This window comes from Danio rerio, chromosome 16 (genome assembly GCF_049306965.1).
Source record: "Danio rerio strain Tuebingen ecotype United States chromosome 16, GRCz12tu, whole genome shotgun sequence".
Taxonomy (NCBI): domain Eukaryota; kingdom Metazoa; phylum Chordata; class Actinopteri; order Cypriniformes; family Danionidae; genus Danio; species Danio rerio.
This window is the reverse complement of record NC_133191.1, coordinates 9,317,501-9,336,986: the sequence shown is the minus strand read 5'-3', so window position 1 is coordinate 9,336,986 and position 19,486 is coordinate 9,317,501. Positions and strand designations below refer to the sequence as shown.

The window sequence follows — 19,486 nt, the reverse complement described above, 5'->3', positions numbered from 1 at the left end:
CAGGGAGAACAAGCAAACTCCACACAGAAACGCCAACTGAGCCGAGGATCGAACCAACGACCTTTTTGCTGTGAGGCAACAGCACTACCTACTGCGCCACTGCTTTGCCCCATGCAAGTACATACACACTTTAAAACACACAAACGCACACCTTTATTTATTCTCATTGTTTTTTGTCAATATATATTGTTGTGTATACCAATTTAAATTATGTAATAAATAAATAAAAAATCGCCATTAATTCCCGCCCTCTCATGGTAGGTACACACAGTACGTACAGGCGTACGGTTGCATGTGCTACTGATAGCTATGATGAAAATTACAGGCCTCTCTCATCTTTTTAAGTGGGAGAACTTGCACAATTGGTGGCTGACTATAAATACTTATTTGCCCCACTGGATATAAACAGATGTCTGTTTGCATACTGCGTACATACACATAACGGTGTAACGAGCATATGTAATAATGTGTTTTCAGTTTTCACTTGAACTATGAGGGAAAAAATGCAGCTAATTAAACACTGACGGTCATGAACTGATCTCCACAGAGTCCTGGCAACCAATAAAAAAGCTAATTTCATAATAAACCAGACAAAATCGCCTATCAAGTAGGAATATAACATGAATGCACTGATAATAACTCGTAAATGTCCCTTTCCAGTGTTTAATTAAATCATTATATCATTGTCTAAGTAAACCCCTACTTCAATCAATGGGTGTTCGATTCCCAGTAATACCCTCTTGCTTGACCAGTCATGCATTGGATCATCTTAGATTTCAATCATGTTCCTATATATGATAAGTTCCTTCTATTTCCCAGAAGCTTTGTGGATGCAGATAGAAAATACTGACTTTTTTTTTCATGAAAGCTTTACCGGACAGTTTATGCATGAAATTGCATTATGTAAATGGCCCTGCCTGCTGTTTACATAGCACCCTGCAGTTAGCTCAGTGTGGGCTAATTCTAGTGTGTTTACTCAACGTAAACAGGCAATATAATTGTCCTCCGAGGAGTTAGCTTGGAATTGCGCTTAGAATGGTGTATCAAGCCTGCTGTATATTCCCTGGTTACGTTCAGGAAGAGAACAGGTAAAGTTGAGGTGTCATGTTTTTTAATTAGCTTTTTTTTTTTTTGCAGAATAATTCAGCTTTCGCTGTCATAGTGTGATTTATTCTGTGTTTAGAGATTACATAAATAATTATTAGCCCTCCAAGTGAAATTTTAATTCTTTTAAAAAATATTTACCAAGAGCTGCTTAACTGAGAGCAGATTTTTTTAGTACATTTATAATAGTAGTAGTAAAAATAATTTTGCAAGATACTAATATTAATTGTAAAGTGCAATTTAAACTAGTATTACACAGGTTAACTTTGCAAGTTTGGTTAAGTGATTAAACAACAGAGGTTTGTTCAGAATGAATCGGAAAAAAAAAATAATTCTGAGGGGGTTAATAATATTGAGCCTAAAAATTGTTTTAAAAAATTAAAAACTGCTTTTATGCCAGTCAAACTAAAAGAAATAAAACTCTCTTCAGAAGAAAAAAATATTATAGGAAATAATGCAAGAATTTTCTAGCTCTGTATAACATCACAAAATTATATACTGTATATATACACTCATCAGCCACTTTATTAGGTAGACCTGTCCAACTGCTCGTTAATGCAAATTTCTAATCAGCCAATCACATGGTAGCAACTCAATGCATTTAGGCATGGTCAAGACGATCTTCTGCAGTTCAAACTGAGCATCAGAATGGGGAAGAAAGGTGATTTAAGTGACTTTGAACGTGGCATGGTAGTTGGTGCCGGACGGGGTGGTCTGAGCATTTCAGAAACAGCAGATTTTCTGGGATTTTCACGCAAAAAAAATCAGTAATTTTACGGTCTATTTTCAGGATAAAAAAACTGCCGTTAAACTACAGAAATTTACTGTATAATAACGGATATTAAATTACAGAAATTTACCAGAAATGAAAATTTAAGGAAATTTCCGTAACTTAATGTTCGTTATTTTATGGTATATTTCTGCAATTTAACGGCCGTTATTTTACGTTTTTTCTGGCATCCCAGCTGCTGGAAAAAAAACAAACTAAAATTACGGATTTTTTAACAGTGTAGGGTGTACAGAGAATGGTCCAAAAAAGGCAGTGGCAGTTCTGTAGGCGGAAAAGCCCTATTGATGCCAGAGATCAGAGGAAAATTGCCGAACTGGTTCCAGCAGATAGAAAGGCAACATTAACTCAAATAACCACTCTTTACAAACAAGGTATGCAGGGGTCCGTTCTTCGTACGTGGATTACTCAGTTAGCTGGATTTGGATATTGACGATTTGACACGATCCAGGATCGTTTCGTTCTTCAAAGCTGGTCCGAGAGTTGTTGTCATGGCAACAGATCTGCTAGGTCAAACCTGATCGGGAGCAGGTTCAAATCATATAAACAGGATTAGATCGGCTCAGTTCAAGCAAAGATAATACAGAAAGTATGTACCGAGTTCTGATATTTTCTTACAGTAAAAGTTATATACACTTATACACTACAAAATAGTAGTTTTTAACTATATATTTAAAGTTATAGTCATTAATAAAATAAATAAAGTTTTACATATTAATAAAACGTATGCAATCTGCACCCTCGAAATGAAAGTACAAAGACTGCCACCTGGTGGTGCAAAGAGAAAACTTATTGATATGAACTTTTTAGATCGCTTTAGTACAAATTGTGTATAATAGAAATGCACAATATGTGACTTTTTTAAAAGCAATAATACATTTATGCAGTCCTAAACATGTTTTGATAGATTTGATGCTTCACAAAAGTTGCAGACGCCTTTACCAATATCAAAATGCTTTTGGAAACAACCAGTTATTCTTTACACCGATTAAAAAACTGTACTATAATAAAGAAAATCTTTTCTAAATGTAGAACTAAATACATTGATTTGCATTGAAATACATGATGAATACTCTTGTCTTGACAAATGAAAGTGTAAAGCCTGCAGCTCACAACAAATGTGAAGTTACTGCGTGTCATATTTAACAAGCCGTTTACTGCTAATTTGATGTAATTTTGCTCACATGGATAATTGAATATTAATCAGATGATGTCATTACGCTGCTGTGCCGTCAGCCAATCGTTGCATTGCTGATCATGATTTCGAGGATCGATAGATCTGTCCTTAACAACACACGCAGCGATCTCAGATCAGTTCATCCAGACATTCTAATCTGATTCGCGAACTTGTTTGAAGAACCAAATAAGCGAGAGATCAGTTATCAAGATTAAAAGATCCAGGATCTGCCAAATCATCTTAGATCATTTAAGCGAGGTACGAAGAACGGACCCCAGAAGGGCTTCTCTAAAAACACAACACATCGAACCTACTTCCAGCAGGATAACACACCATGTCATAAAGCGCAGATTATCTCAGGTTTCTTGAACATGGCAATGAGTTCACTGTACTCAAATGGCCTCCACAGTCACCAGATCTCAATCCAATAGAGCACTTTTGGTATGTGAATGGAAGTTTAGTGTATGTGCAGCTGACAAATTTGCAGCAATTGCGTGATGCTATCATGTCAATAGGGAACAAAATCTCTGAGGAATATTTCTAGTATCTTGTTGAATCGACGTCTCAAAGGATTAAGGCAGTTCTGAAGGCAAAAGGGAGTCCAACCTGGTACTAGTGAGCTGTACCTAATAAAGTGGCAGGCGAATGTTGATACATACAGTATATATGTCTATATCTATATGGCTAATAGTTTTGCATTTAACTGTTTATTATAATATTTACATTTGTTAAACTGAAATACAAAATTATATCAGAAAAAAAAATCTTTTTCTTTATGTTTTCACAAATTATTTGTGAATTTTTTTTTATTATTTATTTTCATTGTTCCCATATGAGTGAATGAACATACAAGCCTACATCGCTTATAACCAGAATGACATAATGATAGCTGCAATGTTGTTATCAACATGGAAATTTTGACATTTTAAAACTCCAATAGATCATTATAATCAACTGCAATCTAATGTCCATGTTCATGAATATGCTAATAGATGAATAGGGTCTTTAAGGGTTTTTTTAGGGCTATAACATTATAACATTTCTTATATCATTATTCAGGCTGACAAGGAAAAAATATCAAAATAAAAAGTTAAGGCACATCTTTATTTAAAAATACACATATAAACAATGGGAAAAATAAGGTTTACATATTTGTTTACAGAAATTAAATAAGGCGGAGTTAACAAGTATACTGAAGTAATGTAATGCATAATTATATTACATATTCTTATGTGTGTAATACAGTTTAAGTCACACTTTATTTACAATTCACGCTATGAACAACTCATTAACTAAGACTTTTAGCTCAATAAACAACTAATTAGCTGCTAATAAGATAGTAGTTTGGTTTAGGTATTGGTAGGATTAGTGATGTAAGATAAAAATCTTAATTTAAGAGTGCTAATAAACAGTTAATATCTTGATAATAGGCTGGTAATAAGCCAGTACAAATGTTGTCAATTGCTACTTAAACTAAAGTGTTACCAAAATGTCTCATGTATAGAAAAATATATGCATTTTAAGTGTTAAATGTAAGGCTAGCAAGCTAATAGGGATCCAAATAAATTCAATTCATTCGCAGATAATAATACTAATAAATTATGTTAATGATATGCCATTATAGCGCATAACTGCTGCCTTTTCCTCGAAAGCATCCATGCATGTCAGCTGGGTCCATGTCTCTGGTGCTTAGATCACCAGCATCTGATCAGCCCTGCCCCCAATCCGTTTCCCCAACCAATGGCATTCCACTCACAATAGCTCTCTCCGCCAATGGCGAGCCACGAGATCATAATGGGTTCTGTCACAGAGCTGCGTGCAGGGGCCCTTGTATTGACTGTAGGAGATGAGGAGAGAAGATGGCAGTGGAAAGAGAAGGCAGGAGAGGAATGGTTTTATAAAGCCTGGCCTTCCCTACAGCTGCTGAGTGCGTTTATGGATGAAGATTTGTTGTTTTTTTTCTTCTGGATGATACGGATAAGGAATAATGGCCTTGCAGATCCTCTCTGCAGGGATTTGTAAGTGATGTTTCTGTGTTGCCTGCTGTGACTGTGCAGTTTGTTGTGAGTGTGTGTGTTTTTACTGCGTAATATATAGCGTCATAGGGATTATGTTTGGATTGCTGGCACTCATGTGGTCTTGATTAACATTTTAAATGCACTTCACTGTTAATTAGCCATGAGGATGTTCTATTTCAAAACGAAATGCGAGTTTTTGTCTTGTTTTTAGTCTAAATATCTTAAAATACGTAAACCAAGATGCATTTTCTTGAGAAATAACAAGTATTATCTTGTTTTCAGAAATAAAGTGTCAAAATTAAGTGAGATTTCCGTTTTTTGCTATAAAATATGAGTATTTTGCTTGCTTTAAAGAAACACTAATTTCATTTTGAGAATATTTTTAACAATAGCAAGACAATACTATTTAAGTTGTCTAGAAAATGCTTCTTGATTGAAGTATTTTTTAGATATTTGGGCTAGAAATGAGACGAAAACAAGTAATGCTTGCTGTCCGCTTTAATGTTGGATTTGGATTTATTTTTGTGTAAAATGCCGGTTTTGTTGTGCTTATAAGCTACAAAAAAGTGTATATGTAAGTGACTTGAACGTAATATACTCTATGAAGCATTTATATGCATTAAACTCTTAAGTACCTCCTGACATTTTCTTTTAAAGTAAGCGTTTTCCTTAGCTTCCTGTGTATGATGTTTTATTTCAAAACAAAAGAAACACTAACTTCATTTCGACAATATTTTTAACAATAACAAGACAATATTATTCACGTTGTCTAGAAAACGCTTCTTGATTGAAGTGTTTTTTTTAGATATTTAGGCTAGAAAGAGACATGTAGTGCTTGCTGTTCGTTTTAATGTTGTATTTGGATTTATTTTTGTGTAAAATGGCGGTTTTGTTGTGCTTATAAGATACAAAAAGAGTGTATATGTAGCTGACTTGATTGTAATACACTCTATGAAGCATTTATATGCAACAAACTATGAGAACCATCTGACATTTTCTTCTAAACTGAGTGATATCCTTAGCCTCCTGTTTATAATGTACTATTTCGAAACAAAATGTGAGTTTTTGTTTTGTTTTTAGTCTTAATATCCCAAAAATATTTAAACCAAGAAGCATTTTCTTGACAAGTAACAAACATCATCTTGTTTTCAGAAATAATGTCAAAGTTAACTGAGATTTCCTTAAAACAAAGCAAAATGATCTGCGCTTCACTTTGTTTTCATTTTGAAGTATGACTATTTTGAATATTTTTAAAGAAACACTCATTTAATTTTAACATCTTTCTGAAAACAAAACAATATTTTTTCTAAAAAATGTTACTTGATTGAATATTTTTACATATTTGTGCTAGAAACGGAAGAAAAACTCTTAAGAGTGATTTTTTTTTTTGCTTGCTGTTTGTTATAATGTTGGATTTGAATTAGAATTTTGGTGTAAAACATTGGTTTTGTTGGGTTTATACACTCTTTTTGTAGCTTATATGTAATCGGCTTAAAAATAATACACTCTATGAAGCATTTGCAGTACCATCTGAAATGTTCTTCTAAAATGAGCATTTTTTCTCAGCCTCCTGTATTTAGGTTCAGTAATTCCACTTTTATGGCAAAGCATATATTCTTTTCATTCCTTTAAAGAGAAATACCCGAACAAAAACAGGAAAATTCTCATTATAGAATAAAATTTCAGATTCAGAAAGTGTTTTTGTATCTCTTGACTCTTGATATAGTATCTTCGTCTCACAGCAGTTGCATATACTGTATGCTCAGTCTACTGTGACTAACTAGTAAGCATTGGGCCGGTCTTCGGTTCCCTGAGCTATAAGTGTCCTTTCTGGCCTTCTGTGCTTTGATTGGCTCAGGCCTCAGATGCCTGTACGGTATGCTGCGGTGTGGTTAGAGGCCGTTAGAGTAATTTCCCTATAAGATTTCCTCTTCTCTGTGCCACGTGTTTTCAGTCAGGCAATAAAATGTCAAGCTATTGTTTCCACTACAAAATGACCCATGGATCGACAAGTACAGCTTTCTCTTCCATATCCAGACACTTCTTAGGGAAGAAAAACAAAGTTGCGGTGGAACTTTCTAAAATTAGAAGCCTATACTATTGTTTAATTGTGACTACACTGTTTAAAATGGCCTTTATTTTAATGGTAAGCTGTAGAAATGCTACGGTAAAACTGTATGCAACTTTTTAACAGTATGTTTCTTTAATATACAAGTTGAATAACTGTAAATTGACTTGTCAGGTTGTGTAAATGACTCTGAGCTTACACTATGTATTAGTATGCTTCTACTCTGCTTGTGGGAAAAGGTGTTTGTTGAGCTTTGGTTCATCATGATTTGCAGCCTGTTGCAACGAGGAAGCGTAGCTATTTTACGTTTTGTCAGTTAGTGGCTAATTCATATGAATTAGTTCAAGTTCAGTCGTACAAAAATGTACAGTTTTAAAAAGGAGGCGTGATGCCCAACTCCACCCCTAAACCTAACCGTCATTGATGGGGGATAAACATATCGTACTAAATTGCACGATTAAGATTGTATGAATTCATACGAATTAGCAACTACATCAAATAGTTATGAATTGCTGTGAGGTTGTGTTGGACTTTGTCGTCCATTCCTGCTTATGGTTGTGTTATTGTTCTCTTGTGTTGATGTTAGTATTTCAAAACATTAGTGTATGACAAAAATGTATGAAATACGGTAGTTTACCACAAAAGTTATTTTACATTCCTGCCTTGTTTTTAACGGTTAAATTCCTTCATTTTTTTAACCCTAATTTTTTTACTGATATATTTTCTTTATGCTTCTCTGCTTGTGGGACAATATGTTTATGCTTTTGGTTTTATTATGTAACTTTTTGGTTGTGTGTAGATTTTAAGGCGCAATGTGTAGATATTAGCCTTTCAAAACATTGCTGTATTAACGCTATATCAATAAAATATGGTTGTTTACCATACTATCTTGAAATTTCTTTTACGGTTATTTCATGGTAAAATTTTGGCAACTACTTTGGCATATTTTGTTTTACAGTGCCTGAGGGTTGTTATTTGGTTGAATGAATGAATGAAATACGGTAAATAACAAGCAAATTTCAAAATTAGTTTTATGGTTATTTGTGTATTTTTTATTATTATTTTTTTTTTGGTAAATTCTGCCAACTACAGCTGCTAGTTTTTTTTAACCATATTTTTGTTTTACAGTGCCTGAGGGTTGTTTTTTTAGTTGTGTGTTGATTTTAAGGCACAATGTGTAGATTTTATTCCTTCAAAACGTTGGTGTATTATCTCTATAATTGAATAAATTACGATATTTTACTGTAAAATCTTAACATTTGTTTTACACTTACTATTTTTATGGTAAATTTCCTCCAACTACAGCTGCCAATGTTTACTGTATTTTGTATTACAGTGCACAAAGGCTGTTTTTTGGTTGTGTGTAGATTTTAAGCTATGTAAATTTAAATACAGTTGTTTACGATAAAATCTTGACATTTCTTTTATAGTTATTCATGTATTTTTATTTAAAACTTTGGAAACTATAGCTGCCAATTTTTTCATTACGACTACTAGCATATTTCTTATGGTAAATTTTTGGCAACTTTGAATTCTTTATTATTGCTGCTTTAATTCAACACAGAACAACACATATTTTTATTTATAAAGTAATACTATAATTCTTAAACTAGTGACATATATTTGTACATTATGTACAACATGCACAGTTATTTCAACATAACACAGTAGTTATATTGCAGGTTGTGCAATGTCATGGTCATTAGGCATCAGAGTTGACCAAGCACCACAATTCGAACCAAAACAAAGGGGCGTTTTATCATCTATGTGTATTTTAAATGTATAGTTAGTCCAAAACAGAAAATTCTGTCATCATTTACTCTCCCTGGACTTGTTCCAAACCAGTTTGAGGTTTTTTTTACACCAAGAAAGGTCTTCTTTACAAATATCAATTCTGTTATTTGACACAGTGTAGACTGCAGTGTTATTTTACCTTGATAATATGTTTTCTGTACCTGTCGCTGTTGTTTTTTTTCTATTGGATTTATCAAGGCTTGATTTTTGTCTATAGATACAATTAGATCATACACTCCACTGCATAAATATTGATGAATTGTTTTCAGATATTTAGGTCTTCTATGTAAATTTCTTTCATATTGCAATATGTATCACAGAAAAACAAATGCAGATATATTTAATTTCATGGAGCTTAATTTAAAATATATACTTTGACGTAGATCTTTTATTTATACATATTTCTTTAAAATTATTAGTTATTATTTTTATTAGTGAAATTGTAATTAGTAGAAACATTTCCCAAGTGGTGTTTAACCGAGAGAAGATATATATATATATATATATATATATATATATATATATATATATATATATATATATATATATATATATATATATATATATATATATATATAGCTTATATATATTATAATTTTTATTTATTTTTTATTTATATATTTTTAATGAAATCTGCTTTTATTCCAGCCAATTTAAAATTAATAAGACTTTCTACAAAAGAAAAAATATATAATTTAAGAAATGATGTGAAAATTTTTTTGATCTGTGTGGAAATATTAAAAAAACATATTTAAATAATAATTGTAAGTATACATGTTTTATATAGTTTTTGACAGCACATAAGGACGGCACAGATTTCCCAAGAGCATAAACATAAATCCCTGTGCAAGTTGTAGTCCATATTTTTTGTTGAATATATAAATAAAAAAGACTTTATCTTGGCATTTGTTTGTAAAGGTGGTTCTTTGGAGACTCTCCAACTCCCTGTCGACAGCACCGATGTCTTGGCAAATCTTGAGATGCCCTAGAGAGCATTGGTTCAAAACACTGCACATCCTTTTGCACTCACTGTCGCATGCTATACAGTATATGTGAAGATGCCTCTAAGAAAGTCCATGTGAACTGGAAGTTGTTGAGACTTTTATTTCTGTGATGACATACTTTCAATTGAAACAGAATATTGAGAAGGTGCAGGGCTATCCTTTTGCACATCATTAAGACTACAGTATGTCCACACAAATACGTTTTTGTTTAAAAAAGCATATTTTCTCTCTCTGTTTTGACCGTCTGTTCACACTGAGACAGCTGTTTTAGAAAACGATAGCGTAAAAATGTGGATAAATTTGAAAATTAACTAAAAATGGAGGCTATCGTGACCGGCTGTGACTTTGATTGAATATCTCCACAATATCAAAACAAACTCTTTTAAAAAAAAAATAATAATAATAATAATTTTACATTAATTGTTCACCACTACATTGGAATGTAATGATTCACCGTGAGTAAATTGAGAATTTATTCAAATATGTGAGGATTCAAACCGGTTGTAATGTTGAATGACTCGCGATACATGTTTTAAACAGAGGGGGCGCTGTCTACAGCCACACACTCGCTTGACCTGCAAATCGGCGGCAGCGTGATGTAAATTATAAAATAACAGCGGTGAAGTGCGCCAGACAAACTGTGTGCAAATACTGCAAGTAGACGTTTACATACACTAACAGAAGAACAAATATGTTGCACATAAACTGTCAGCACATTGAAAAACTACTGTCACAGACGTCTATACGCAAAAAAAGAAAAAGAAAAAAAAAAACTATTAATAAGCCAAACCACATGGACCGGATGATTTGAAGCTCAGCTTGCTCTGTCAAGTGCTATAGAGCAGTGTTTCTCAACCGGGAACATTTTCAGTGGGTGGTCAAAAAAGCAACAAAAGTTTAATTTTTTACTTATTTTGCTTATACCGGACTTTTATTTTGAAATTTGTGCGCCACAATCCTACCATTTGACATGTGATATTTAATTTAATTATAGCAACAAATATGTCGAAGCGCAAGTACGACCCCAAAAATGTAAAGTATGGATTTACATATATTGATGACAAAAAAGACTTAAAGCCTCAGTGTCATATGTAGTGAGGTGCTCTCACAAGAGAGCATGAAACCTTCAAAACTAAAACGACATTTAGAAACCAGAAAACAGGTTTTATCAACAGTTCAGTTTAGTTCATGGTAACTGATTATTTCCTTACCCTAACCACTGTTTACAGTATTTGTCATTTTTACTTTGTAATATTTCTGTAATTTGATACATTTAGTTAAATGACAGCAATCAAATGTTGTTTATTTGTAAGTCACTGTGAATGTCTTGTGATGTATCTGTCACTACTTGTGTATGTTAACAAATAAATACAAATTAATTATAACTCCTAAAATTGTATTATAGTTTCTAAACATTTGGGTCTCGGCTTGATGACCATGTAAAAATGTGGGTCCCATGGCCAAACCAGTTGAGAACCTCTGCTATAGAGAGCATACAGTGCATCAGTGTTTTCATAGCGAAAGTGTGAAGATGTTTTTCAGACTGAAAGAGAAAGTTTTTCTGTTACAGAACCAGGTATTAGATTATTTTTACCCACCCATTTTCACATTAGTTTATGCATATTTTAATAATTTGCTTATTATTTGCTTATTATATAATTTTTTTTTCAAGATGATCTTTTCTTGGGTGTTTCGTACTGATACGTATACTAGTTATTTATGCAAGTTATATTAATTTTACACCTTTATAATCAAGTTCAACCTACTGTCTCTATCTCTATTTATAATTAGTCATTTCATAATCAGTATTATTTATACCAGTGTTCCGTCCCCTGGAGCAGAGGGCCTATTGACCATCTCTGTACACACTGCTCTCAGGTTTAGGAAAGGCTTTCCTCCCCACACCAGCCATCTCAGTCCTTATGAAAGAGTTTTCTCTTCAGCATAGGACTTTGTAAATGTGCAAAGACCTCAGCTTATGCATGAATACAGAGATATGCTGTTATTTCTGTATAAAAATGTCACAGTTTTAGCTTGTTTATATTAATGAGTCTTTATATTGAGTTCGTATTATTACTATTTATTTACTATGTTTTTAAAATAGCAATTTAGTTATGGCAGAAAATAAATTCTATTTTGCAAAAATCTGCAGCATTGAAGAAAAAAAAAATGTAAAGGCTCTTGTTAACCTTAAATTTGTTTCAAATAATTTTGTTAAAATCATGAATTGTGAGATTAGTATCGTGAATCGTATCGAATTGTGAGTCAGGTAAATCATTAAATTGCTACCAATAGAAAAACAATGTGTTCTAGCAAAACAAAACATTGTCAATTTTGATTTTTATAAAAAGTTTAACGAAGCATTTTAAGTTAGCATGACAAAATAAAGTCGATGCCAGTGGCTTATTGGTTAGTGGTTAGACACATAGCATTGAGGTGATCATGGTGACCCGAATATGAGTCCCGGCTCAAGGTACTTGGTCGATCCTTTCCCTCTCTCTCAGCTCCCCAGGCTTTCCTGTCTCCACCATACTGTCCTATAAAAATAAATGCTTAAAAATAATTATAAAAAAGGAAGACAAAATAAAATGGATTGAAATAGTCATATCCTCTTTCTCTCTATAAATCATTTGCCTCCAGTGATTTATTTATTTTTTTTCAGATATTTCCCTAATTATGTTTAACAGAGCAAGAAATCCTATAATATTTTATTTCTTCTGGAGAAAGTCCTACTTCTTTTATGTTGGCTGGAATAAAAGCAGCTTTTATGTTTTTAAAACAATTTTAAGGTCAGTATTATTAGCATTTTTAAGCACTATTTTTTTCCCATTGTCTAATAAGTTTTCTAATAATTTGCCTAATTACCCTAACTTGCCTAATTAACCTAATTACGCCTTTACAATTTAAATCTGAATGTTGGTATCTTGAAAAAAATATCTTATAAAATATTATGAAGCTTACGGTCATCATGGCAAAGACAAAATAAATCAGTTATTAGAAATTAGTTATTAAATTGTTATGTTTAGAAATGTGTTGATAAAAAATCTGTTAAACGGAAATTAGAGGAAAAATATACAAGTATATATGTCACGATTACCAGCGAATGTATTTCATAAGATCGCTGGATTTCACTAACAATAACTTATAGATTGCAAATCCGCCATTTCTGGACTACGTTTTCATACATGCACTCCGGTCACACTCACACATGCTTCCTCATCTAGACTGATTACTCGCACCACCTGAGGATTGTCAGAGACTGATTGCACCCACTATTTAAGCTACACACTCACTCATTCCCTTGGCTGAGTCTTGTTTACTGTAAGTAGCACTACAACGCGTTTCCTAGTCTTGTTATCCTGTGTACCGGCCTTAGCCTAGTTAGCTTCCCTGTCTTAGGCCGTACTCACACTAGGTACAGTTGCCTCGAACCGGGCCAAAGCACGCTTGTCCCCCCTCCCGTCTCTCCCGACGGCCCGCGCTCACACCATATCGGGCCTCGGCACGCTTACGTCATCGCTGCTGCGCTGTTCAGAAGCGCTCTCTATGGCAAGCCTTTTTAGCATTTAAATCTTTGTTCTGACTCCATAAATATATTTAGAGATATCTCTAATTATATTTTGACTAGTCATAATTATAAATCGACTAGTCAGAATAACAATTAGAGATATCTGCAATTGCAATTGTACTAGTACGAAATCAGATTGGAGATATCTGCAAATATATTATGACTAGTCATATTCCTCCATTGACTTCCATTGAAAAATATTTGCAGATATCTCTAACTGAGTTTTGACTAGTCACAATTGTAATTAGAGATATCTCTAACTGAGTTTTTACTAGTCATACATTTGGAGATGTCTTTAATTCGTAATATTTAGAGATGTTTACAAATATATTTGAAGATATCTCTAATTAATTTACTAATAGTCGAATTACAGTTGTAGATATCTTGAATTGGATTTTTGACGAGTCAAAACTCAGTTAGAGATATCTGCAAAAAAATTTTCAATGGAAGTCAATGTAGGAATATGACTAGTCATCATATATTTGCAGATATCTCCAATCTGATTTCGTACTTGTACAATTGTAATTGCAGATATCTCTAATTGTCATTCTGACAAGTCGAATTATAATAATGACTTGTCAAAATATAATTATATCTCTAAATATATTTATGGATAGTCAGAACAAGGTTTAAATGTTAAAACGGCTTGCCATACGCTCTCACTCAGCTGCACAGTGGAGATTTCTCTAGTTATATCCTTTCAGTCGTTTGTTATGCAGTGACACGCAGTCAGATATTTCGCCGAACAGATCCGCCACTTTTGGCACTCATAAACAATCATGAAGCTCTCGTGCTGCAGGAATGAGGAGATCTGCTAAAGGCGCGCAGCTGGCGTGCTGTGAGGAGTTTGCGTCTTTAATAAACTACGGCAGTTTGCGATCACTGAACAGTAAGAATGATTAATAAATCCATATCAAACAGTCCCTTAAAAGTCACGTCTCGCTTTCGGTTTCGGGCTTTGGCGCGTTTCGCGCTCACACACAAGCGTACCGCGCCAAAGCCCAAGTGTACCGCACTCAGGCACACCTCTTCCAACCGGGCCAGGGCCGGCCAAGTGAACCGTGCTTGAGCCCGATTCAGCGCACTCACACTTCTCAAACGATCCGGGAAACGGGCCTGGGCACGGTACGGATGGCATAGTGTGAGTAGGCCCTTAGTCTGCCGCATACCTTACGACCTCTTGCATGATACTTCTACTACGATTCTGGATTGTCCTCTCACATCTGTTTGCACCCGTATTGACCGTTGCTTGCCTGACTAAGAATAAACCTGCTTTTGGATCCAAACTCCAGTTTTATGTGTCACTCCCCGTCGTTACAATATAATATACAATCTTATATTTACAAATATACAAAAATACAATAATCCTGATTTCAACTGTATATATGATACCTTGTTTATTTAGCAAATTTTTTACTCCTCGTCAGTCTATATTCTTTCTCTTGTATTAGTTGATCTGATCCTGATCTGTGAGATAACTCCCTTGATGACAAATTAGTGATATGCAAATGAGCGCTACAGGAAACTGTGGGTTAATTTTGAATTCTCATCACAGGAAATCCCACAACCACCCAGGCTCTAAATATTTTACGATGTTGTCAATATTCATCCATCTTTTAGAGGAAACGGAACAAATCAAAGAGGCAAACTGCCAAAGCGGCTCTCTTCTGGTGACGCTGCTGAAAACTGATTCTGTTAGATCATCATTGTTCCTCCATTTTGTTTTTCTTTAAAAGTACAGAGGATGCATAGGTGGAATGAGAAAGTCAGTAAAAAGGGATATTTTGAGTGAATATCACCAAAATAATGTCATTTCCATTTCATTTCACTTTTCATTAATTGTTCACCAATAGAATAACAGCGTGTTATAGCAAAATAAAACGTCAATTTTGATGTCACAAGGAATTTAACAAAGCATTTTGGGCCCTATCATACACCCAGCGCAATAAGGTGCAAGACGTGTTTGGCAAGATTTGTTGCTATTTTCAGACCAGCACAACCCCAAGTGTTCCCGTTTTGTGCCACATTGTTTAAATAGCAAATCCAAATCTAAATTTGGTTATCATTAACTCATTAATCATTAACTCATTCTCCACTTGTTCCAAACCACTTCTGGTTTCTTTTTTCTGATAAACACGTAGGAAGCGTTGAAGAATGTTGGAATTAAACAGCCATTGACTTCTAGGGATGCTGCTAATCGTCTGTATAATTGACTACTGTAAGTCGATGATCATAATCAATATTTTGAGTCAAGTTATCATTTTAAATTGTTTAATTTTTACCTTTTTAATTTAGTTTTCACCGTTTGACTACAATAGCCACTGCAATTAAAGCACTTCTAAATGTGGGCTGAGCTCCAAATTGATACCTTGAAGAAACCACAAACACCTTTAAAACATCTCACATTCAGGTCTGTTTATGCAACAGACCTAAAAAAAAAAGTGTGAAATTATTATAAGTGCTGATTTTCACCAAAAGACTTAAAAGGATAGTTCACCCAAAAAATGTTTTTGTAAAGCTTAATGGATTTCTTCCCTGATTTGAACTAGGCATGGGCCGTTATGAGATTCTGACGGTATGATAGCCTTGGATAAAAATATTTAAAAAAACTTTTTTTCTTTTAATTGTCTGGGTAAAAAAAAAAATCAATTTTTTCCCTTATTGAACAGAATATATTTTAGTTTAAGAAACATTAAAAATATTTTGGAACAGTAAACATGCGCCATTAAAATACAGTCGTTTTTAATTTGCTGTAAATCGTAATACAGTGAAACAAATGAGCGTGAAACATGACCAATCACAGAAAGGGAGTAAGAAAACAGATGCAAGAAGCTGGCAGCTACAAAGTGTGTGCAAATGCTCTTATGTTTCTAAAAATACTTTATATTCTTGGTTTAATTAATAAAAATAAAAACAAACAATAAGTAAATAAAACTCAATTTCCATCTCTGCATCACTTAACAACGTGCGGTTAAAAGGCTAAAAGACAGAATAAAGCAGTTGGAACGTAGGAATGGTTTGACAGAAAACTTTGGCGGTTTTAAAACCTTGACTTTTCCAAACCACGGTAAACCTTGAAATCGGTTATCATCCCGATTAAGAAAGCTGGAAACCTCCCTGTAACCATTGACATCCATTGGAAAAACAAATACTATGGAAGTCAGTAGTTCAGAATAAATAAACTCATAATGGTTTGGAACAAGTGAAAGAAGAGTAAATAATACAGAATTTGTATTTTTGGGTAAACTATCCCTTTAAATGTCCAGATTGTCAATAGAGACTTCAGTTTCTGCTAGGAATAAAACTATTGGTTACGTTCAAAGGCTTTTGTTACAGTGCTGTATGTATGAATATTAATGGCCTCTCCATGCAACACCATGCAAATCTCCACACATTCCCTTGAGTTAATACTTCAATAACAGCTTATTCTACGTAGTAATAGCTGCTTCTTCTACTAAAGGAATTATTTTATTCTTGGAATATACCCCCATAGCAAAATTTCTATGGCCAGATCTGGCCCACACCATCAGCATTTGCTTGGTCAACATGCCGAAATGAATTACGATACATTATTGGACCAAGTCTGGCTTCCATACAAGAGGCAAACATGGACCATATCTGGGCCAAGTCTCAGCCAAGTTTATAACCCATAACTCCCCATTTACACTTTGCGTCAGCGTCAACGCTTCCCATTCACTTAGAATGGGTGACGTCTGGCGTTGTCGAACTGCATTGTGGATCCGTTGGTGTCGCTTCAGAGGTGTTGCTTGCTGCAGAAGTTGGGACTAGCTCAACTTTTCAAGTGCCGACGGAAGCGTCAGCCAATCAGATCGCTGTATGCAAACACACTCAAGCTAGACAGTGGCCTATTGCTGACTGAATTTCATTGGCTGACGCTGCTATGATGATCGCTTCAGCCCCAACTTCAGACACGCCTTCAGTCAAGCGTTGACGCTGAAGCCACGTGTGAATGGGGCGTCACTGGGCCTGAACTGGGCCAGATGTGTTGGTGTCATGACTACATTGTTTTTTTTTGTTTTTTTAATAAACCCATGCAGCATTTCACTTTATGGCTGTGCTTTTTTTTTGAAGCGACCTGATTGAAAGATTTTTTTCTTTAATCAAAAATAAGTGAAATGTATTTTAAAAGTGGGTCAAGATAGGTAAAAAGTACGTGGCCCACATATACATTTTTAACATCTGGGCCAAATACTACATTAGATATCTGGCCCAAGTCTTGAGTGCCACCTCTAAGGCAGTGCCACCTCGGCCAAACCTGGGCCATGTTTGGCCCACCTTCTGTATGCCAGTGCTGGACAAATGCCTGCTGTGCCAGCATTATGCCAAATGTAAACCAGAATTCTTTGCTACCTGTGCTTAGCGATACCTCATAACCCAAAATACATTAGATTCTAGGGTGAAGAACTCACAGTTTACTTGTTTCAAACCTTAATGACTTTCTTTCATCTGTTGAACACAAAAGGAGATATTTTGAAACAGGCTGAAAACCTGTAACCATTGACTTCCATTGTATTTGTTTTTTCTACTTCGGAAGTCAGGCTTCCAGCTTTCTTTAAAATATCTTCAGTTGTTTTCAACAAAAAAATAAAAAAATAAAAAAATAAAATACTCATAAAGGTTTGGACACTTAAGGGAGAGTAAATACTGAGTGAATGATAATTTTTGGGTGAGCTGTCTCTTAAAGGTATGAAGCAATAATAGAGCACATGCTGACACCTGCTGGGGGGATCCTGTGTACTTTTGTTTAAACCTACATGTTTCCAGCATGAAGCTTTTTTTTGAAGTATTATATAAGAATTCTGTCCTCCATTGTACGCATATATACATAGTATGCTTTGATATAATAAACTGTGAAGTGATAAATGCAATAACAGGTATTTAAAAATAAATCTAAATATAAGCGGTGTTCAGATGCACTGTGGTGGCTGCATCGGAGGAGGTTTCAAAGGAGTTTCTTCTGCTTGAAGTCTATATTTTGCTGGGTTTTTCGGGGTGGAGTTTAGGCCGTTGTGGTTATGTGTTGTGCCTGCATGGAAACCCAGTTTTGAAGACCTGCAATTAGCAAAATAAGAGCAGTGCGTCCAAAATTAGGAGCAGAAGCCACACTCCTCTCTCTCTCTCGTCCTATTTTTCAGAGTCTTTCAAGAAATCTGAGAAAAATAAAGAAACTTTTGGTGTTTGATGCTGATTTCCAAGATTTTTATTAAAGGGGGTCTGTTATGGAAACAAAATTACTTTTATAAGGGGTTTAAACAGTTGTGTGGCATAATGTAGCCGAAATTCTAAAATTTTAAGTAAAAAATTGTAGCCAAAATGAATTAATTCTATATTCGTAATCACACCTGATAAAAACAGTCTGCAGAAACACTCTGAGTGTCATTCTCCCTTTGTACGTGTCATCGGAGGGGGAAAGTTCCACCCATTAGTGACATCTCTCCCTCATTAGCATATACAGACCTGAGTGAGAAGCAGCCGTCTGCTGTAGTTTTCACCTGTTGAATATTATGTCAGCGATTAAGAAGATTATAAATTATTATTTATACTAGAGGATTATAAACATTTTCAATCTTTTCTCAGAAGTAACCTTAGTCCTGTTTTAAATCTGCCACTATGCTGATGCACAGGCATTTGTAGCTCCGCCCTCTTTTAAAAATAGCATGATCTCATTTGAATTTAAAGCAACAGTCATCAAAACGGCACAATTTCAAACAAAGTCTTAAAAGGGGCTGTTTCAAAGAGTAATAAAAATGAGTTGTGGGGTATTTTGAGCTGAAACGTCACATATATACCATAGACTGTATAATATATGGACGTAGTGTCCTTTACGTCACCCATAGGTTAGTGAACACTGCAAAAGAAGCTACAAGTAGGCGCGGCCACCCGTTGACATTTTGTACGCGTCATTGCACCCACCGCGGGATACCAAACAAGGGCAAAGAGGCGGA

The 19,486-nt window shown here is 34.5% G+C and overlaps 2 protein-coding genes across 20 annotated transcripts in view; both read left to right on the top strand.

The window, feature by feature from the left end:
- The window catches only part of triob (trio Rho guanine nucleotide exchange factor b), a 252,209-nt gene that overhangs the window by 31,185 nt on the left and 201,538 nt on the right, over positions 1–19,486 (top strand). For 4 of the 19 annotated variants that reach the window (XR_012391968.1, XR_012391961.1, XM_073925801.1 and 1 more), the window contains exon 1: positions 4,899–5,086. The exons of the other annotated variants lie outside the window; for them this stretch is intronic. Coding sequence is in view for 2 of the 4 variants with exons in the window: in XM_073925801.1 (XP_073781902.1) it covers positions 5,056–5,086 (31 nt within the window). In the remaining 2 variants the exon portion in view is untranslated. Of the gene's footprint in view, positions 1–4,898; positions 5,087–19,486 lie in introns of those variants that run through there. 19 annotated transcript variants of the gene reach the window in all.
- The window catches only part of LOC141378159 (uncharacterized), a 416,515-nt gene continuing 407,421 nt past the window's right edge, over positions 10,393–19,486 (top strand). Inside the window, exon 1 of the mRNA XM_073925810.1 lies at positions 10,393–10,725. The gene's annotated coding sequence lies outside the window, so the exon portion shown is untranslated. The remainder of the gene's footprint in view (positions 10,726–19,486) is intronic.